At 41.7% G+C, this 23014-nt stretch overlaps 1 protein-coding gene across 1 annotated transcript in view; it reads right to left on the minus strand.

Annotated features, from left to right (window-relative positions):
* LOC149169628 (rRNA (cytosine-C(5))-methyltransferase NOP2C-like) overlaps nt 1-23014 on the minus strand; it is a 397811-nt gene that overhangs the window by 96003 nt on the left and 278794 nt on the right. The window contains exon 9 of the mRNA XM_089428753.1: nt 277-485. Within this exon, the coding sequence (XP_089284879.1) occupies nt 277-485 (209 nt within the window). The remainder of the gene's footprint in view (nt 1-276; nt 486-23014) is intronic.

Here is a 23014-nt window from a genome sequence, read left to right on the forward strand (position 1 = left end):
AAGACTGGGTTTACTCAGGCTATGAAAAATAACATAAAATGGAAGAATTTAAATACCCATCCAATGTTTTACAGCTATAAATGTTAACCTTCTAAAGGTTCAATACAAAATGGAATAAAAATTTATGAGCTGGAAAAAATCTAATAATAGATTGCCGACATTGCACAAAAAATAATAGTGTTTTTACCAGCATAACATTCTTAAATAACACATTGCATGGAAACTAATTCATTGTTGAAAAGGAAGTTTTTAAAGGTTTGTAAGCATCCTTGTTACCTCTCCAGCAAAGAGTCTTGGCCTTAAACCAAGAGCTGAGCAAGGAGCATCAAGAAGAACACGGTCAAAACTGTCACGCTTGAAACCTTTTGATTGTTGAAATCTTCCACCCAAATTTTGGCCCCTACCTGGTCCATTCCTCATTTTCCTAGCAAATTTTCTTTCATCTGCTTTGCTTGTATATCTTGATGCAGTCAAGGGCTTGGATCCTAGGGTAAACAATCACATAATGAATTTGTAATATTTTGTGGTCATATTTTATCACAGGTGCATAAAGCTAAGCCAATTATTATAGCTATGGGTCATAACTTTTCAACAAGAAAAAATATGACAAAATGTAGGGATTAGATTTAGCAGTAGCACAGTAAATCGATATTCATCTTCTACTAAGTCCCATGCTTGATAAAGAGCTGCACTTCACCAAGTAATGCTCTATCAAGGTAAGAGGAAGCAGAAACGTGGAATTCCAATATAATAAGTGCACACAACACTTGGAATTAAGAATAATAACAACAGAAATGATTTACAATCCAAACTGTATAAGACCATAAGGTAATAGTTCAACAACAACATTATGCATCTAACATTCATTCCATATGAAACAACATGCTAAGATTTGTGCTCAAGAATCAATGGCATCTACTCAATTCGCATAGGAAGGATCAAGAAAGGTGCTACTACAAATTAATAAATGTATGCATACAATATCCTTGTTAATAAGACTGGCAAAATAGTGACAAGGACTTAAAGGTGAAGCATCGGATATCCAAATCATGAGGACGCATAGAGGAAAGTTTTATCAGCACTACCACTCTCTGTGGAGATGTGTTTAATTGTTAAACACATCTTCTCCATTGACATGAGGACAGAAAATTTATAACTAAAAACAAGTACACAAAATTGTCATAGATGGCTTATCATACAAATGTCAACAAGAACCTTGCATAAACTGATAAGCTTATAAATCTGGCCTGAGAAGACAAGCTCTTCTGTGGAACGACAAGCCAGATATAAATACTCTTTTGGCATGAGGCAGAGTCTCCAAGGACCTGTTACCCATTAAAATGGGTAACCCTATAGGACAATTTTTCTCCTATTCTTGACAGCCAACGAGTCAGCTACATAGCCAACAGTGCCTAACAGTCACCACCAGAAGATGACATGTCATTATATTGCCACCAGTTGCATCATCCATATGCTTCTCACCCATCCAGCATGAGCACATGGATGAAGGTGGGCTTCCTCTCAAAAGTTACTTCAATCATTTTGCAATCAGGTGCTTATGCTTGCTTGTTTTGGGCATCTGGTATGGATTATGTTGGAGTTTTGTAGCTTCAGTCGGTCTTAATTATTTGTATTATTCCTCCAAAATTGGTGAATATAAATTGGCTTCAAGTTGGTTTTAAAAGAGATAAAATTTGATTTTTCAAAATATAAATTTCTACCTCCACAATGTAAGGTCGGCTCCAAGGCGGTTCAGAACAAGAGACGTGTCTCTTCGCGCTCCCTTGATCACTGTATCTAAAGGAAATTTGACCTCCACTTGGACATCAATTCGGAACAATCTGAGGAACAATTCAGACAAGGCTGAGGCAAAATCTGAGGCAAGAAGAGGACAAAATCTGAGGCAGGAGGCTGAAAATTCAGGAGAGTGAATTTTATCTCTGTTTGATCACTGGTCAGTTTGATTTGTTTTGACTGGAAAATTCAGATTGTATCTCTTGTTGAATGGACAAATTTCTCTGAGAAAAGGTTGCTGGGTTTTTCCCTGGTTTGGGGTGGTTTTCGCAGGGTAATTTTGTGTCTCTCGTGTTTGGCTGTTTCTTTTTGTTATTACTGGCATTATTGTTCTACTGTTTAAGAATTTCCAAGTGTAATTGCTTAATAATGATTGTGATGCAAGATAGACTAACTATGAAAGTATTGGAAGTAATTACCAGTCTAGGAAATATATAAAAATCAACATGGTATCAGAGAGAGGGTATGAGAGCAGCCTTGAAGTAGTCAGCTTGTTTGAAATCCTATGCTCTGAAAGAGACCAAGGCCTGTTTGTGCCTGAATCAAAAAGGCCAAAGTATACTAGTAAATGGTCGAAGCCTTTGTCAACTCTCAAGAAGGCCGAAAATCTGTTAAAGAAGTCTTAAGAGCAAAGATCTGTTTGAAGCCTTAAGAAGTATGGCAAATTAAGTAGGTCAAGAAAATTTTATTACAGGGAGGCTGAGATTATCTAGGCCTCAGTCCGAGACTCCGAAGTGCCTCAGGCTGAAATTATCTGAGGTTAGGCCTCGGACCAAATTGCCTCAGTAGCCCGAAAAGAAGCTTCAGTCTAGTTTCAGGAAGGCCGAGAAAGCAAATGACCTCAGAAGCAAATTGCAAGAGGCCGAATAGCCTCAGGGTCTATTTCAGGGAAACAAAAAACCTCAGATCGAAGGACGAGGATCTCAGAAGGTGTTTTAGTGTACTCTGAAAATGTCTCAGTAAATATCAAAGCCAGCAAAGTGAAATCTCTGCGCAAGAATAATTGTTACAATAATTTTTGAAAGACTGAAGTCATTTTCAGAAGCCAAGTCCTTTAATAGGAATTCAAGCTGATGTCTCTTTGAAGATGCAACCAAAAGAAGTTAGAAAAAGATCTCTGCCTGAAGACAAGCCAGCCAAAGTCACCCCCTTTGTACGGTGCCTGATGTCTTAGATTAAAGTGTTTCATAAATCACATAATCAGTTCCTCTTGAAGATCTAATATCGATACTAGATCTGATATTGAAGGACTGATGCATTAATGACAAAATTTGAAGTCTTGAATAGCTGTTCTAGCCACCAAGCAAGTTGGACATGGGAATTAAGACCTATATGAAGGTCAGTGAAGTTACAAGTCTTCGATTTAAATAAAACATATGTATGTATCCCAGCGATTTCATTCACATCAAAAACTCTTGTAGATCGTGTCATTTATATGCTTGATAAAAGTCAGTATCAAGATTGATTACGAAAATCTGAATAAGAATGTGATCTCCCTTTAGACTTGTATCAAAGTTGTTTTTTATAAGAAAGTAGATGGGACTGTGAGCTGTTGTTTAGTCAAATCATAGGACTAGGTATGATCTGTTAACAAGAAATCCAAGAAGAATGTTATATAAATTAATTAGTAGCTGTAACAATTAGTTAAAATAGGCAAAAGGGCATGATCTTCACCAAGAGGCACCCAAGGCAATATAAAGCCAGGGCCTCCCACAAATTGTAATCCATCCATTCATTCATTAATTATAAAATATATATATTCTCTGCTAATCGCTGAGTTCATCTGCTGCATGCGGTATCAGAGCAGGTTCGCTCCTCGGTCTAGGTTGTTGTTCAACCCCGTTGCTGTACACAATTCCGTCATTGCTCCACCGTTTGGGCACAGCCACCCTCTTCTCCGCCGTCGAACCCTTTCTCCATTCCCTCTTATCCACACCATCTGCAACTGCTCCAACAAGCCCTTCCACGACACGCCCCACCAATCCACTACCGTCAACCATCATTCGACCAACTGGTAACCCCTGTCACAGCTGCCATAAACTCTGAACCATCCAGTCCGTTCACCGCTCCAGCCAAACCCGTCGTTCTTATTCTCTACCTTCTGTCATCCGTTCAATTGCCATCGTGTCTTCACAGACCCACTTTCAATTATATCGTATAATTTTAAAGTTTATGCCATATATAATTTTATTATATAGTGATTATATAAATTTTAATTAAACTTTCATTAATATTTATATAAATATTATATAAGTCAATTATAAATTCAGTCACATATATATATATATATATATATATATATATATATATATATATATATATATATATATATATATATTAGATTATTGAATTAAAATATATAAATGAACAAAAAAAATTATTTAAAAAAATTATGGGAAGTTAAGGTTGGATAAGTATGCTCCGTTGCATACCAGATCAATGGCTACATCAATGTCAATGGCTGATTTCAATAAAAAATTGATAGAACTTGAGGCTAAGGTGACCGAACATGGCGACAAAATTGAGACACTGTAGGACACAACAAATGGAATAAAGAGTCAGCTCGAGGAGAACAAGAATGAATTTAAAAAGGATCAGGCAGACCTTTCAGTTAAGGTGGATCAAGCTATGGTGATGTTGGGTTGTATTTGTACCAGCCTGAAGATTACACCCGATCAAATGCTCTAGAATAATGAGGCTACTCAACATCTCAATTCTCCAGATTCGTCAAAATCATCAGACGCACATGAGAAACCCGAGTCTCCAAAGACATCTTCCACGCTTAATCAAGGAAATAGTAACACGAATTTTCAAAATAAACAACTTGGGAATCCATACACCAATGTCGTTTTCAAATCAATACCCCTTTTTCGCTCCAACATTAGCGACATATCAACGTAGAGCAAAAATCAAGTTACCCAAATTCGACAGTAACGAAAAATGCAGCGTTGCTTGGCTCAATAAAGTAGAAGAATATTTTGAGATTTACGATATTGACAATGATGACGAAAAGATCAGGCATGCTTCCATGAAAATGGAAGGCGAAGCATATAATTGGTATATGTGGTGGAAGAAGACGACACTTGCTATCAGTTGGAGGAAATTTAAGGATGTGTTCTTTAAAAGGTTCCAAGGTGTCAAGGAAGAAGAGTTCTTCTCAACACTCACCAAATTGCGACAAAAAGGAGATGTGGATGAATACACTAGAGAATGGGAGACTTTATCAATACGAGTACCTAGATTATCAAAAACTCGACTCATTCAATCGTACACCTCGAGACTTAAACCCCATCTACAAGCAGAACTTGAGCTTCATGACATTATGTCGATATAAGTAGCAAGACAAAAAGCAAAAGTTGTTGAAAAGAAATTTGACAAGGTGTTGTAGTCAAAGGCTAAAGGAGTATATTCAAGACGAAGATTTCCCCAGTTTGCAAATACGGATAACACAAAATATGTTTGACCTCATCTTCGTGAAGGAGAAAAAACTAACGTGGAAATGCAAAGGATGAAAGAGGGAAAATGCAAACATTGTGGCGAAAAATGGGACCCTAAACATAAGTATGCTAAAGGAAAAGAGACCAAAAACCTGTATAAATGTGAAGCAACTAATGATTCAAATAGTGATGAAACAGACGTAGAAGAAATTGAAGATTCCTTGGAATTCTCTCCAAAACTAGATGACGAGAGCATCCCGCAAGTATCATTATTGGCCATGACAGGTATATCACAACCCCAAACATTAAAATTAAAAGGACATATCAAGAAGAACAATGTAATGGTTCTCATCGATACCGGTAGCACCCACAATTTTTTGGGCTCAACCATGATGAAGAGACTCAACATTTTCACATTTCCCATGCCTAACATGAAGGTTATGGTAGCCGACGGTAAGAAAATTTAAAAAGTAGGGAAATGCCATAAAGTCAAATTGCAAATTCAAGACTTTAAATTAGAATCTTTGTTTTACACGATACCATTAGCAGGAGTGGATGTGGTCTTAGGTATCTAATGGTTACAAACCCTTGGTACTTACTTTGCCAACCATCAAAAGCAGTTTATAAAATTTAAATGGAAAGGGCAGAAATACAAATTATATGGGTTCCAAGCACCTAAGAATCAAATCGTATCATCATCCCAAATGATGAAAATGATTCGAAGAGGAGTACCAGCCTATGTAGTACAATGTCACCAATTAGAACTGTTAACTTCAAAATTGATCAGTGAAGAAGCACCAAAAGTACAAGAGCTAATTCAAAAGCATGAAAAAGTATTCCAAGCCCTGCCCATGAAAATGCCTGCTAATAGAGAAATCGAGCATACAATAGAAGTCAAAGAAAGATCAAACCTCGTCAACATCAAACCGTATCGATATCCCCATCATCAAAAAACAGAAATTGAGAGATTAATCCAAGATCTTTTAAAGTGTGGCATCATCTCAAAAAGTAAAAGTTTGTATGCTACTCCAGTTGTATTGGTGCGGAAAAAAGATGGATCATTCAGTGTAATATCCCGTTTCAGAAATTTCTCCAAAACCCCAGTAAACTCCAACCAAATACGCACAAATAATATAATAACCGGGAAACTAAAAATGATAAAAATAATAGTGGTGTAACATATAATTATATAAGCAAGAAATATCGATAGATACTCGAGAAAAGCAGAGAGAAATGCTAAGCCATTTTATTATACTGAGTAATGGAATGAGTACAGGAGGTGATCAGAAGAATGGCACCTCGACTTGCACCAGGCAAGTGAAGGAATACACTCAGAATAACAAAGGAATGGCCTCTGCGTGGATGCTGCTGGAAAACTGTCGTGTCGCTGCTACTGTTGGAAATCAAATGAGGATTTGGGGCTGTTCCCCTCCTCAGAAAACGCTGAAACTCTGGAATCTACCCCTACTCAGAAAACCCAGAAAAACCCACAAAGCTTTTCAGAAATGGCTGACCCTGGAAAATCGCCCCCGTGGGGAATCACGCAATCCCTCAAGGCCCTGCGCTGCCAGTGAGTAGAATCCTCCCAAATACTGCCTGAAACTCTGCCAAACCACTCCAATATGCAAGAGTTGATCCCTTGCTCAATGTCCCAACTCAACTCCTCCACAAATCCTCAATTCGGAACCGCTCCCAGAAGAACTGCGCCCCTCTCTCTCAAGACTGCGCAGTCTTCCAATGCTCAGCTCCACCTCAATGCCAAAGATCAAAACTACTGCAAAAAGATTGCTGAAAATACCTTGCCCGAGTAGGCACTCGAAGTCCCCCGGGGCTAAGGGTGAGATCTCCGAACGGAGACACTCAGTGCACTAAACAGTGCTGCAAACAGGTTAAACAGCCAGCGTGCTCCAAGTTGAAGTGATTAGCTCAAATGCTCATAATCCAATCACAAAATGAGGGGGCTCCTCTCTCCTTTATAGCATTGACCTCTCCCAATCCCAAGGCTCACCTCCAACGTAATCCCATCTTGCCACGTGTTCCCTTTCCATCTGCGCAGTCCCTCCAAGTGTCTGTGTGGGCCCCATCTTTGAGTGGTCCTTCGGCCCACTTGGCTCCCCTTTATGTCACAACGTTGTGCTACTAGGAAGTGACCTTTTATTCTAAAGTGAGTTATGTCCCCTTTTCCTCACCTTTTTATTTACAAATAACTATAGAAGGAAAAATTGAGCAAAATTGAATATTCTAATTAGCCATGGCTAATTAGGAATATTACAGTCTCCCCCAGCAAAATGTTGCTTGTCCTCAAGCAACTAAAGTGACGGATGCTGCAAAATTTTCTCACTCTCCCAAGTGGTATCCTCATCCGGTAGATTCTTCCACATCACCAAGAATTCCCAGACTGTCCTGCTCCGTAGCTGCCTCTCCCTGGCATCAATAATAGCCTCTAGCTACAACACCAAATGCCCCTCATCATCCTTGGGTGGTAGCTCATCTATTACTATCACATGCTGTCCCAACGCCTTCTTCAGGCATGATACGCGAAAAACGTGATGAATCTTGTTGCCTTGGGGCAGCTCCAACTCATATGCTACCTGTCCAATCCTGCGTATCATCCTATATGGCCCATAAAAGTGGGGCTTGAGATTTTCAGCCCCCTTCTACTTCAATGAGGATTGTCGGTATGGCTGTAATCATAGGTAGACCAAGTCTCTTACCTCAAGCTGTATCTCCACCCAACCCCTGTCAGCATACAGCTTCTGCTGGTCTGCGTTGTAGCCATGTTATCCTTGAGAGCTCGGAGAATATCCTGACTCTCTTGGATCCAAATCTTGGCTCTCGAAGCCTTGTTAGCACCAAACATCACGTCAGCAAAAGATAAGGATGATACCCATACAAAGCATAGAATGGTGACATACCGATGGACATGTGATGTGTAGTGTTGTAGCAGTACTCCCCCAGATGCAGCCACTTTAGCCATGCTCGTTGCTGCCCACTGACATAGTTATGCAAGTAGCCCTCCAGCCACTTGTTAACTATCTCTGTCTGCCCGTCCGTATGTGGGTGATAACTGGTACTCGGTGTCAACTCCGTCCCAACCAACTAGAAAAGCTCCTGCCAAAATCCGCCCATGAAATGGTTGTCCCTGACACTGGTGATGGTCTTGGGAAGAGCATGTAACCTGAAAATCTCTCTGAAGAACAGCTCGGCCAGCTACGCTGCTATGTAGTGTGCGGATATGGCGAAAAAGTGTGAGTACTTTGTCAGCTGATCAACAATGACAAAGATGCAATCCTTTCCCTGTACCATGGGCAACCCTGTGATGAAGTCTATCGAAATACACTCCCATTTCCCCTCTGGAATGGGAAGAGGCTGCAATAGTCCCGCTGGATGGTTCATCTCCCCCTTGTTCCTCTGGCAAAGATCGCACTCCCGGACATGTTGGAGTACGTCCTCCTTGAGGCCCTTCGATGAGAAACTCTCTCTAATGGCCCTGTAGGTTTTGGTAAACCCCTGATGATCTGCCAATGGTGAATCATGTGACGCCTGAAGTATCTTCTTCTTGAGCTGAGACCCCTCAATCAAGAAGATCTAGTCCCTGTAGTAGATGAACTCATCGACCACCCTGTACTTGTCATCTGCCACCTGCCCATCCAGAACCTCACATGTAAATCTGTCCTTGGAGTACTCTACTAAGAGTCGAGCCTTCCAGTTTGTGTCCAAGCTCATAAGAGACAACATGGCTGGCCTTTGTGAAAGGGCATCTGCTACCACGTTGTTCTTACCCTTGACATACTCAATGTCAAAGTCATATGCTTGGATCTTGCTAACCCACTTCTACTGCCTCTCCTATAGCTGCTTCTGCTCCAAAAAGAACTTGAGGCTGTTGTGATCAGTCCTCACACTGAACCTGTTACCCACCAAATACTACCGATACTTAGCCAATGCATGCATGATGGCCAGCATCTCCTTGTCGTATATAGAATACAACCTCTCGTGCGGAAGGAGCTTCCGACTCTCAAAGGCTATAGGGTGACCTCCCTGCCTCAACACTATGTCGATCCCCTCTCCCGACACATCACACTTCAAAACAAATGGCTACGTAAAATCTGGCAACGCAAGCAGTGGGTAGCTACTCATAACCTCCTTGAGCCTATCAAAGGCTCGCTGCGCTGTATCCGGCCAACTGAATGCCCCCTTCCTCGTCAAATATGTTAGGGGTGCAGCAAGCTGTGAGAAACCCTTAACGAACTTCCAGTAGTAAGTACAAATGCCAATGAATCCTCAAAGTTCCGTCACGTTTCTCGGCTCCGGCCAATCTCTGATGGCCCTGATCTTCTCCTCGTGGACCCTCACTCCGTCCACTCCTATGATGTGTCCCAAGTATAACATCTCCGTCAACCCGAACTCACATTTGGAGAGCTTGGCATAGAACTGTTGTTCCTCTAAGATGCGCAATACTATCTCAATGTGTTGGAGATGCTCCTCCCAAGTCCTACTGTAAATGAGGATATCATCAAAGAACACCAACACAAACTTCCTTAAGGGATTGCAGAAGATGTGATTCATGCAAGACTGAAATGCAGCTGGGGCGTTGGTCAGCCCGAAGGGCATCACCAAAAACTCAAAGTGCCCATAGTGACACCTGAAGGCGGTCTTGGGAATGTCCTGCTCCCTCACGCGGATCTGATGGTACTCAGATCTCAAATCAATCTTTGAGAAGAACCGTGCTCCTCTCAACTCATCCATCAACTCATCGATCCTGGGTATGGGGTATTTGTTCTTCAGGGTCTTCTTGTTCAGGGCCCTATAGTCAATGCACATCCTCAATGTTCCATCCTTCTTCTTCACCAACACCACTGAAGAAGAAAAAGGACTCGTGCTCGGCCGAATGTGCCCAAGAGCCAGCAACTCCTGAATGGCCCGCTCAATCTCATCTCGATAGGCCTTGGGATGCCTATAGGGGGTGGTACTCACTACCTGTATTCCCTGCTCAAGCTCAATGGTGTGCTCAAAAACCCAGTCCAGTGGCTGTCCCAGTGGAATCTCCCCAAACATTGTGGCATACTGGTCAAGGATGGCCTGTATCTCTGGGTGCACCATCTACGTTGTAGTCCCTGCCTCTGATGCACGCAGCTCCACTGCCCACTCGATGTCTCCCTTCCGGAAGACTGCCTCCATCCAATGAGCTGAAACAGTCTGAGGCGGGTATGTGTGCTGTCCCCATATCTTCTCATGCCTCCCTGTCTTCTCATCCCACTCCATCTCTAGGGCCTTCCAATCTGTAGTGACCTTCCCTAGAGTGATGAGCCACTGAACACCCAGTACTATGTTGGTGTCCGGAATATTGACCACGAAGAAGTGGTCAGTTAGTGTATAGGTGCCCATCGTCACTGATAACTCTAGAACATAACGAGCACACACCATGGTCTGATCTCTTGGGACCAAAACTGAAAATCTATCGAAGCTCTCTGTCGGTATACCTCTCCGCTCAACCATCTGTGCATTGATGAAGTTGTGGGTGGTCCCACTGTCAACCAAAACTCATACTCGCTGGCCACATACTGTCCCCCGTACGTGCAGCATCAAATACTTGGGAACTCCTCGCAATGCTACAAGGGTTCCTCCGGTGGGTGCAAAAGCTGCACCACTTGCTACTAGTGGTGGAGGCGGCAAGGGACCTTGCATGGCATGACTATCTCCTACCTCCACATCATCCTCCTCATCCTCTTCCCCGCTGCTCTCAGAAAGGACCTCAATAAAATGTGCTTTGCTAGCAGCACATCTATGTCCTGGTGCCCACGGCTCCTGACAGGTGAAGCACAACCGCTTCTTCAACTCCCTCATGACATCATCATCAATCTGTACCCGTCCTGGATTCCCCTTCAGAGGCAGAATCCTCACATCCTTCCCCTTAGGCTGAAGAGCCTGTCACTGGGGGTAAGGTGTTCGGGTCCTGGGTAAGACATCTTGTAAGTCTCAGGTCCTGCTAATAGCATCCTGAAGGGTGGTTGGTCTAGCGGATCTGACTAGACCCCGAAGTGGCTCTGCTAACCCCTCAACATACATGTAGATCCTCCATGCCGTGGATAGATCTGGCACCATCACTGAAACCCTCAAAAAGTCCGCAATGTAGGTCTCTGGGCTCCCTGTCTGTTTGAGCCTCGTCAGCTCAACAAAGTGTTGTTCCGGATCCCTCCGGTCAAACCTCTCCATCAATCTCCTAGTGAACTCGGCATACGTCATCACTGTGGAATGCCCGAGTGTAACCATCCCATGGAACCACCAATCCTGGGCCTCACCATCCAAATGTAATGTCGCCACCTTGATGGCCTCTGTCTCCAACATCTGGTTAAGCTGGAAATAGATGTCCAGCTTCTCCACCTAGGACTTTGCCGAACTATTTGATGAGCCATCAAACGTAGGCAAGTGAAATCTACTAGCTGTGCGGTGGGTGTCTCCATCATGATAATGCCGGTATCCTCTGTGATGGTCGCGGGGTCTACTATCCCGCTGGAGCTTAACAAAGTCTCTGAATGAGAGAGCATCCCTAAACTCCTGCCCATAGGCCTGGTACTCCGCAAAATAATCGCCCATATGACTGGGCTCTGCCTCCTGCTGTGCTTCGGCCCCCGTATCTGCTCCTAGGAAAGTGGGCATGGTAGAGCGTATAGGGGCATGTGAGGCCACCTGCTGAGTAGTATCACGCTGAGTGGCACCCTGCTCTGGCAAATGGTGAGATGCACCCGATCCCTCTCCAACCTGGAAAACTCGTGGGCTCTCACGCTGTCTAGCCTCCACCGCCGTGAATCTCTGCCCCATCACCTCGATCTGCCTCGACAGATCCTGCACTGATTTGAGGAGCATGTCCGCAAATTTCTTCCCATCATCATCTGCCATCGGTTCCTCCTGCTCTACGTCCACCACAGGCTCCTCCTATCCTGCGTCCACCACAGGCTCCTCCTATTCTGCGTTCACCACTGGAACACAGTCTCCCTCTCCATAGGTGTTTAGCAACCTACGCCCAGTGTCTCTGTATCTCCTACCTCTGTAACAGATGTAGGGATTTTCCCCCGGTGTCATAGATTGCTAGCTCCACAGGCTGAGCCAGATCTATGCTCTGATACCACTATAATATCTCGTTTCAGAGATTTTCCCCAAAACCCCAGCAAACTCCAACCAAATACGCACAAATAATATAATAACCGGGAAACTCAAAATGATAAAAATAACAGTGGTGTAACATATAATTATATAAGCAAGAAATATAGACAGATACTCGAGAAATGCAGAGAGAAATGCTAAGCCATTTTATTATACTGAGTAATGGAATGAGTACAGGAGGTGATCAGAAGGATGGCACCTCGACTTGCACCAAGCAAGTGAAGAAATACACTCAGAATAACAAAGGAACGGCCTCTGCGCGGATGTTGTTGGAAAACTGTCGTGTTGCTGCTACTGTTGGAAATCAAATGAGGATTTGGGGATGTTCCCTCCTCAAAAAAAGTTGAAACTCTGGAATCCGCCACTAATCAGAAAACCCAAAAAAACCCAGAAAGATTTTCTGAAATCGTCGACCCCTGAAAATCGCCCCCCTTGGGGAATCACGTAATCCCTCAAGGCCATGCACTACCAATGAGTAGAGTCCTCCAAAATACTACCTGAAACTCTGCCAAACCACTCCAATATGCAAGAGTTGATTACTTGCTCAATGTCCCAGCTCAACTCCACAAATCCTCAATCCGGAACTGCTCCCAGAAGAACTGTGTCCCTCTCTCTCAAGACTACGTAGTATTCCAATGCTCAGCTCCACCTTAATGCCAAAGATCAAAACTACTGCAAAAAGACTGCTGAAAATACCTTGCCCGAGTAGGCACTCGAAGTCCCCCGAGGCTAAGGGTGAGATCTCCGAACGGAGACACTCAGTGCACTAAACAGTGCTGCAGACAGGCTAAACAGCCAGCGTGCTCCAAGTCGAAGTGACTAGCTCAAATTCTCATAATCCAATCACAAAATGAGGGAGCTCCTCTCTCCTTTATAGCATTAGCCTCTCCCAATCCCAAGGCTCACCTCCTCCAACGTAATCCCCTCTTGCCACGTGTTCCCTTTCCATCTGCGCAGTCCCTCCAAGTGTCTGCGTGGGCCCCATCTCTGTGTGGTCCTTTGGCCCCCTTGGCTCCCCTTTATGTCACAACGTTGTGCTACTAGGAAGTGACTTTTTATTCTAAAGTGAGTTATGTCCCTTTTCCTCACCTTTTTATTTACAAATAACTATAGAAGGAAAAATTGAGCACAATCGAATATTCTAATTAGCCATGGCTAATTAGGAATATTACATTCAGGTTATGCATCGATTATTGAGGACTAAATAAAATAACAATTAATAACAAATTCCCAATTCCCTTCATCGATGAAATGTTGGATGAACTACATGGCACTAAATATTTCTCAAAATTGGACTTAAGGTCAGGATATTATCAAATCAGAATAAGGTTGGAAGACATACCAAAAACTATGTTCTGAACACATGAAGGTCACTACGAATTTAAAGTAATGCCTTTTGGGTTAACCAATGCACCAACAACATTCCAAGCTACTATGAACGAGTTATTTCGTCCATATCTAAGGAAGTTCGTGTTAGTGTTCTTTGATGACATTTTAATTTACAGTAAAACTTGGAAGGAGCACCTACAACATTTGGAGAAAGTTCTTACGTTATTGGAAGAGCATCAATTCTATGCCAAGAAGTCCAAATGCACCTTTGGGAAGGAAGAAGTAGAATATCTCGGACACATAATATCCCATGAAGGAGTAAAAGTGGATCCTAATAAAATCAAGGCTATAAGGGAGTGGTCCAAACTAGTTAATATCTCCAAGCTAAGAGGATTCTTAGGGTTGACTGGATATTATCGAAGATTTATTAAAAACTACGCCCATATAACCGCACCCCTATCAAACCTTCTAAAGAAGAACTCATTTCGATGGAATGATGAAGCAGGAAAGTGTTTTGAAGATTTGAAGGAAGTTATGTCTAATGCCCCTGTATTGGCAACTCCAGACTTCTCAAAACCATTTGTAATTGAATGTGATGCTTCGAGTTTTGGCATAGGAGCAGTATTAATGCAAGACGGTCATCCAATAGCGTTTGAAAGCAAAAATCTCAATAAGCATGAACGTCTCAAGTCTACATATAAAAAGGAAATGCTTTCTATTATGCACGCATTAGCCAAAAGGAGACAATATCTCTTAGGAAATAAGTTCTTAATACGAACATATCATAATAGTCTTCAGCATCTCCTCCAATAGAAAATGCTATCTACAGAACAACAACAATGCATAGAAAAAATTGCCACCTTTGACATGGATATATTATACAAGAAAGGGAAAGATAACATAGTAGTTGATGCCTTGTCGAGGAAAGATGAAGCACCATCGTTACTCGCAGTGTCAGTGATTGCCCCGAATGGCTTAATGAAATTCGAAGTGAATATGCAAAAGATCCAGAAACAAGTGCTATAATCAATAATCTTCCTTGGAATTCAAAATTTGAATGGAAGAACAATATTCTATGGTACAAGGGAAGAATTTATCTGAATGCAGATTCCAAATTGAAAGCCAAGGTTCTCAAAAAGTCGCATGATGCACTGTCAGTTGGACATGTAGGAAACTTTAAAACCTAATACAATGCACGCCAATCGTTCTTTTGGAACGAAATGAGCAATGATATTAAAAAATATGTAGCCGAATGCGAAAAATGCCAGAGGAATAAAAATGAAAATATTATGACACCCGACCTCCTTCATCCCTTCCGAATCAGATATGGGAAGAAATATCAATGGACTTTATTGAAGGGTTACCTGTATCTGATGGTAAGGATAAGATTCTTGTAGTAGTCAACAGACTCACCAAGTATGCTCACTTTATTGCAATGAAGAAATCAGATTCAGCAAAACAAATTGCTAAGATATTTTGCAAAAATATTTATAAATTACATGGATTTCCAAAGGTCATTGTGAGCGATAGAGATGCCAAATTTAAGGGTAATTTTTGGAAGGAATTATTCAATCATATAGGAACCTACCTCAACATGGGTTCTGCTTACTATCCTCAAACAAATGGCCAAACAGAGTTTGTCAATAAATGTTTCGAAAGCTTACCTAAAAGAATATCGAATGAATTAATTAGGAATGAGCAAACAGCTCAATGATAATACAAAGATATTTACAATAATAGAAACATCAGGTTTCTATGTAGAATATGGAAACAAACAGTTTCATCTAAGAAACTGCTAAAAGAATAAAAATAGCAACAGCTAAAAGACTGAGCATTAAATACTAAATAGAAATATTCTAATACCCTCCCTTAATGCTCAATCTATTTACAACACCAATAGACCCTCGGAATTTTACAAATTTATCAGGACCAAGAGGCTTGGTGAAAATGTCGGCGGGCTGCTCTGTTGTGGGAACATATTGCAACTGAACTGAGCCGTCTTCAACCAGCTGGCGAATGTAGTGGCAATGAGTTTCCACATGCTTTGTTCGTTCATGAAAGACTGGATTCTTGGCAAGTTTGAGCACTCCCTGATTATCACAAAACAAAGAAGTAGGCCCTGTCTGGAAAACATGCATATCTACAAGCATACGACGAAGCCAAACTGCCTCACAGGATGCCTTAACTGCTCCCCGATACTCTGCTTCTGTTGAGGAGAGAGCCACTGCCTGTTGCTTCTTACTAGTCCAAGTAACAGCACCAGATCCTAGACTAAACACATACCCAGATGTAGATTTACGGTCATCAACCGAACCGGCCCAGTCAGAGTCAGTGTAGCCACTGAGAATAGGATTGGAGCTGCGAGTATATAAGAGGCCATAATCAGAAGTACCACGCACATATCGTAGCACCCGCTTTGCTGCTATCCAATGATCAGCTTTAGGAGCTGACATAAAGCGAGAAATGTAGCTTACTGCAAAACTGATGTCAGGTCTGGTAGCAGTAAGATAGATGAGACTGCCCACTAATTGCCTGAATAAAGTTTCATCCACAAGGGGAGAGGGTGACTGTGCTGAAAGTTTGAGCCCTGGTTCCATAGGAGTCGTGGCCGGTTTGCAATCCTGCATTCTGAACCTTTCCACAAGATTTTTGGCATACTTGGACTGAGAGAGAAAGATCTGATTTTCAGTCTGCCAAACTTCAACCCCCAGACAGTAATGAAGAAGTCCCAAGTCTGTCATCTCAAAAGTTCTGCATAGATCTTGTTTGATCCCATGGATCAAATGTGCAGAGCTGCCAGTAATGATAAGGTCATCCACATAGACAACCACAAACAAGATATCATCACCAGTATGCTTGATATACAGGTTTGCATCAGATGGGCTCCGCTGAAAACCCTGATTTGTCAGGTACTGATCAATTTTCATGTACCAAGCCCGAGGAGCTTGTTTCAATCCATAGATTGCTTTAGCTAACCGACACACTTTCTGTTCTTGACCAGCAACCTTGAATCCTGGAGGCTGCGTCATGTATACTTCTTCTTGAAGATCACCATTTAGGAAAGCACTCTTTACATCCATCTGATGAACTTTCCAATTGAACTGAGCTGCTAGGGCAAGAACAAGCCTTATGGTACTCATCTTGGCTGTAGGAGCAAAAGTCTCCTCATAATCGATGCCTTCCTTCTGTGAGAACCCTCGAGCCACAAGACGAGCTTTATACTTGTCTATGGTTCCATCAGCTTTGTATTTCACTTTATACACCCATTTGCAGCCTATGGGCTTTTTTTCGGCAGGAAGATCAGAAAGTGTCCAGGTGTGATTCTTCTGAAGACTCTGGAATTCGGCTTCCATAGCCTGTTCCCACTCAGATGTACCCTTAGCCTCTGAATAGGTTTGAGGCTCAAAAATACTGTGTAGGTTAGCCATAAGAGCAAAATGACTGTAGACTGTTGTCTGTTCTTATGTCTAGAAGTTCTACCTTCAAGGAGCTCATCATCCCGAAGATCACCTATGGTTTTAGCCCACCATTTAGGCCGAAGAGAAGAAGAACCAATATCAGGAGTAGAGGAACCAATATCAGGAGGAGGTGGAGAAGGCTCAAGAGCAATAGGGACAGCAAGAGGAGGGTTAGCTTCTGGAGGAAGCTCAGATAGAGTATTATCAAATACTGATGCTACATCATCCCTCCCATCAGGTGGACCGACTGGAAGAAGAACACTGTGAGGCTGATCCTCAGAACGCTGCTCAGAAGAAGACTGAAAGAATCCTCTGTCTTCATCAAATACTACATCTCGACTGAAGCTAAGACGACCAGTGGCTATATCTATCATCCTATAGGCCTTGTGATGATCACTGTAACCTGTCATCATGAGTTTCTGGCTTTTGGAATCCAACTTAGAGCGCTTAGCAGATGGAATCCAAACATATGCAACTGAGCCAAATACTTTGAGATGACTGATCTTAGGCTTACGACCAGACCAAACTTCTTCAGGAGTCTTCCCTTTAACAGCCTGAGTAGGTGATCGGTTAAGAAGGTAAACAGCAGTAAATACTGCTTCAGCCCAGAATTTGTTTGGAACACTCCTGTGTTGTAACATGGAGCGAGCCATTTCAACAACTGTGCGGTTGCGACGCTCGACAACACTGTTCTGCTGGGGAGTGTAAGGTGTGGTTAATTGACGTTTGATGCCATGAATATCACAGAAGTTGGCAAAAGCTGAGGAACAAAATTCCCCCCCATTGTCGGTCCTAAGGGTCATGATATTACAACCAGATTCTTTTTCAACTAAGGTTTTAAACTTCTGAAAGGTACTAAGAGCATCAGATTTATTTTTTAAAAAATACACCCACATCTTTCTACTGAAGTCATCTACAATAAGTAAAAAATATTTGCAAGCAGTGATAGAAGCTGTATTTATAGGACCACAAATATCAGCATGAAGTAACTGAAGTACCTTAGATGCGCGCCAAGATTCTCCATTTTTGAATGAAGACCGATGTTGCTTTCCCGCTTGACAGGCGCTGCATACCCCCAACTGCTGAGTCTGAATATCAGGTAATCCTGACACAAGTCCCTCCCGAGAGAGCTGAGAGAGATACTGCATATTTAGATGCCCATATCGCTGATGCCATAGAGTGCTGATGGGAGAGACACGTGCTGCTAGAGCCACTTCTGGAAAGTCACCGGTGTCAAGTAGCATGTATAGACCATGGTCCTCTAGGCCAACAGCAACTGTTAGACTGGTCTCCCTGTCAATGATGGAGCACTTGTGTGCACTGAACACAACATCAAGCTGAGGAGAATTCCTCATAATCTGGCTAACAGATAGCAGATTAATCTCCATACCAGGAACATAGTATACATTTAGAAATATGAGCGTGCGTCCACCAGACTGAATTTGAACTGTACCCCTGCCAGCTACATTGTACTTTTCACCTCCACCAAATACCACTGAATCACTGAAAGGTGAGAAGTCAATAAACCAGTCACGCCTGTGAGAGAAGTGGCGTGATGCACCAGAATCAATGTACCATGCAGAGGAAGGAACATGTTCTGAAGACCTTTTAGCCATAAAGGCGTAAAAGGCAGAATCTGTCTGCTCGGAATGTTCTGCAACATTCGCTGTCTGATTTGGCCCTCCCTGTTTCTTCTGTTCAGAAGCAATCCTCTGTCGGCAATCTTTCTTCATGTGACCGAACCTGTGACAGTAATTACACTGCACACTTTTCTTCCTAGCAGGATCAAAAGGCTGAGGAGAGCCTTTCTGCTGAAAAGACTGAGAGGACTGGTATTTTGCAGCAAATGCATTTTCCGAGGGCACTGATGAAGCACCACTACCAAACTGTTGTTTCCACCGATCCTGCTGCAGAAGTTTGGTACATAAATCTGGAAACTTCAAATCAACATTTGTGGTTGTAATGTTGAGTGTTTCTATGAAGTGTTCATAAGATTTCGGTAGACTTTTCAGAGTAATGACTACCATATCTTCTTCCTCCATGGTCCGACCAATGGCTTCGAGCTGATCTCGAATGTCTTTAATTTTGTTGAGATGTTCCTGTAAAGACATATGTTCATCCATCATGATGGAGAACAACTGATTTTTGAGAAAAAATGCTCTGCTTTTGTCAGATGTCTCGTGCAGTTCTTTCAACTGTAGCCAGATTTCGGCAGCGGTCTTGCCAGAAGGAATCTATGGTAACTGATCATCAGTGACAGAGAGCTTGAGAAGCATAACAGCCTCCCGATTTCGATCATCAAATTTATCTTGATCGGTACCAGCTGTACCGGGACGAGGCTCTTTGCCCAAAATGAGCTGATCAAGACGCCTGTATTCAAAAATGGTCAGCATTCTTTGTTTCCAAATGTTATAGTTGCTGCCATTAAAGCGTTGATTTCCTTCTAACATCAGATTGGTGAGCGTGGCCATTTTCCCAAAGTCAATACAGAAGTTTGACACACAAAAAAGTGTAGCTGCCTGCTAAAAAATCTTCTTTCAAGATGACTGTACCAAACCTTAACAAATTCTGTTGTGAAAGAAATAGGCTTGCACACAAAAATATTACTCAGATCTGTATCAGTGCACCAGATCAAAAACACTAGACCAAAAGAAAAAATAACTCAGATCTGATCACGCCACTTTAAAGATAACTGTGATGCTGGTTTGATCACGTGCACTGATGATAACTGTGATGCTGTTTTGATCAAAACACCAGATCAAAACCAGATGATAACTGTGATGCTGTTTTGATCCCACTTCAAAAATAACTGTGATGCTATTCTGGTCCCACCGCTTCAAATAAAATCACAATAAACTTTAATCCAATTGCTAAGCAAACACGTGAATCTGGAAAATACCTTTACGTGAAAATGCCAGATATTTTCAATGCCGTCACTATAATCTGGAAAATCCCGTCGCGTGATACAAGCGGGGCTTAAATCACTGGAAGATCTCGATCTACGAGCCAAAATGGTGACGCAAACACTTCAATCTTCGGTTTCCGCTACCGCTTCCGATTCTGATTTAGGCTCACCGCTTCCGCTTACTGTAACTTGATATGTTTCCGGCGTGCGATTCCCGTGTGGTGAAAACTGTGGAGACAGTCAATAGATTGACATTACCATAACTTGATATGTTTCGGGCGTGCAATTCCCGTGTGGCGAAGACCGAGTGGGCATCGGGCGTGTAGACTGTGTTGCCACGTTCCCGTGTGGCAAAACAAATCCTCAGCTGAGACGTTAAATGAGGATTCCTCGCAGCGAACACTAATATGCTCAGTGTCTAGGGTTCAAGTGCCACGATGAGGCAACAAGGCTTCAAACAGAATAAATTGTTCAACCGACAAATAGACTGCTGCCCCTGGATTCTAAATGCCGGATTTTAATTTCAAAGCAATTTCACGATTCCGCCACAAAGTTAATTCCTCATAAAATGATAATGCAGGAGAAGAATCCCTTTCTGTATCGAGATTGACGACTGTAAGCTTTTATCACAGTGAGCAAAGCCGAGGCTAAGACTCAGTGAAGGCTACCTGGCTTACAGAGGGCTCGACCTTGGAAAGGAATGAAGAAACTCAAGAGATTAGGATACGAAGAGGATAGCTGATCAAGAGATCTACAGACCCTGAGAACAGTTTCAAAATGAACTCCTGAATTTTTCAAACTATGAAAAATTATTTCGAAAAAAAATCCATGTGCTCTGATACCATAAAAGAATATCGAATGAATTAATTAGGAATGAGCAAACAGCTCAATGATAATACAAAGATATTTACAATAATAGAAACATCAGGTTTCTATGTAGAATATGGAAACAAACAGTTTCATCTAAGAAACTGCTAAAAGAATAAAAATAGCAACAGTTAAAAGACTGAGCATTAAATACTAAATAGAAATATTCTAATATTACCTACATTGTTATGCCACAGACAAACAAAATAAGTGGGTTCAATGGTTACATCTTGCTGAATGGTGGTACAATTCTACTTACCACACGTCAGCAAAAATGACTCCACTTCAAGCTCTGTACAGGTATGAACCTCCAAAATGGAAGGACCTTGGTATCATCCAGACAAAACTACCAGCTGTTAAACACCAACTAGAAGAAACCCAAAAGGTCATCCAAACTCTAAAAGAAAATTTAAATAATGCAAGAAACCATATGAAGCAGCAAGCTGACCGAAATAGAACTGAGAGAGAATTTGAAGTTGGAGATTGGGTATTTGTTAAACTCCAACCGTACAAGTCGTTATCCTTAAAACAGAAAGGAAAAAAACAAATTAGCATCAAAGTTTTATGGGCCATACCAAATCAACAAAAATATTAGTCAAGCAGCTTACCGTTTAAACCTTCCTCATGAAAGACATGTTCACAACGTTTTCCATGTATCTTTCCTTAAAAAAGAACTTGGTGAACATCAATCAGCACAAACAACACTTCCATCATTAGATGACGAAGGAAGGGTCATTCTCAAACCAGAAGGCATCATCTCCATCAGGGAAAAGAAATTGTGATCTCGAGTAATCAAAGAATACCTAATCAAGTGGAAGGACTTACCAGAAGAAGAAGCTTCTTGGGAGTCTGAAGTATTTCTTCAACAACATCCGTCGTTACATATGCTTTGAGGACAAAGCATCTTTTCAGGAGGGAGGCAATGTTATGTAAATTAATTAGTAGCTGTAACAATTAGTTAAAATAGGCAAAAGGGCATGATCACAAATCATGCCCATTCACCAAGAGGCACCCAAGGCAGTATAAAGCCAGGGCCTCCCACAAATTGTAATCCATCCATTCTTCCATTAATAATTAAAAAAAAAAATATATATATATATATATATTCTCTAATATACATATATATATATATATTCTCTAATAATCGCTGAGTTCATCTGCTGCAAAGAACTCATTGAGGGAAGAAGTTTCTTCACCTTACTAGTTTATTGGTGAGATACACTCTAACCTTAAGTATGAATGCCATATTGATATTTCAAGAAGCTATGACAATTCGGATTATTGCTCGAAGCAAGATAAAGCATCATGTGATCAATACACGTGCTGAACAACAAAACTGTGTTTTCTTTAAAGATGTTGCAGTATGTAGAGCAGGATATTGAAGCTACTAGTTTTTAGAAGGTCCTGACAGATGCATTAAGTATTCTATATGGGCACTCAGTCTTGGAATCTATTTCTTGCACATTAAGGCAAGAAGGAAAAGGATCTATGTCATGCCTTTGAAGAAAGCACGCTCTGATAACAAGAGAAAAAGAGGCCGAGTCCCTCCTCAAGCTTAGAGATCAAAGTTCTCTTGATAAGTTCAAGTCCCTGTAGATTTATTACTGTTCTATCATAGCAGATTGAAGACATATTGGTTTGAAGGTTTTTTGTTGCAAAGATCTGAGTTTCTATAGAAATGACAACATGGGTATTTGGGTACTGAAAATAATACTCAACCCAGAATGATGAAATCTATTCTTTGCACATCAAAATAAAGAATGGGATCACTACCATTAATGACAAACTATTGCTGCTGCTAAATGGTCTTGAGGAGGCTGAGTTACTTGTTCTAGAAGAACCAAGGATGATCATCTAGTTGTACTACTCAGAGGACAAAAATTTGCTGGACTATTTGAATTCTGTTACTCGCTCACTCAATGGTTGATGATACAAGTTCTCTTATTAAATTGCTACAAAATGCAATGGAATTTCCTCCCTTGCATTTTGTTTTGCTTATAGTGTTTTTGCTTGATTATTACTGTTAATTTCCTAGTAGGAATATTACAGTGGGTCGACTCCTC

The sequence above is a fragment of the Pinus tabuliformis genome, chromosome 4_2 (genome assembly GCF_031772625.1).
Source record: "Pinus tabuliformis cultivar Carrire ecotype Pingquan chromosome 4_2, CPIR1, whole genome shotgun sequence".
Taxonomy (NCBI): domain Eukaryota; kingdom Viridiplantae; phylum Streptophyta; class Pinopsida; order Pinales; family Pinaceae; genus Pinus; species Pinus tabuliformis.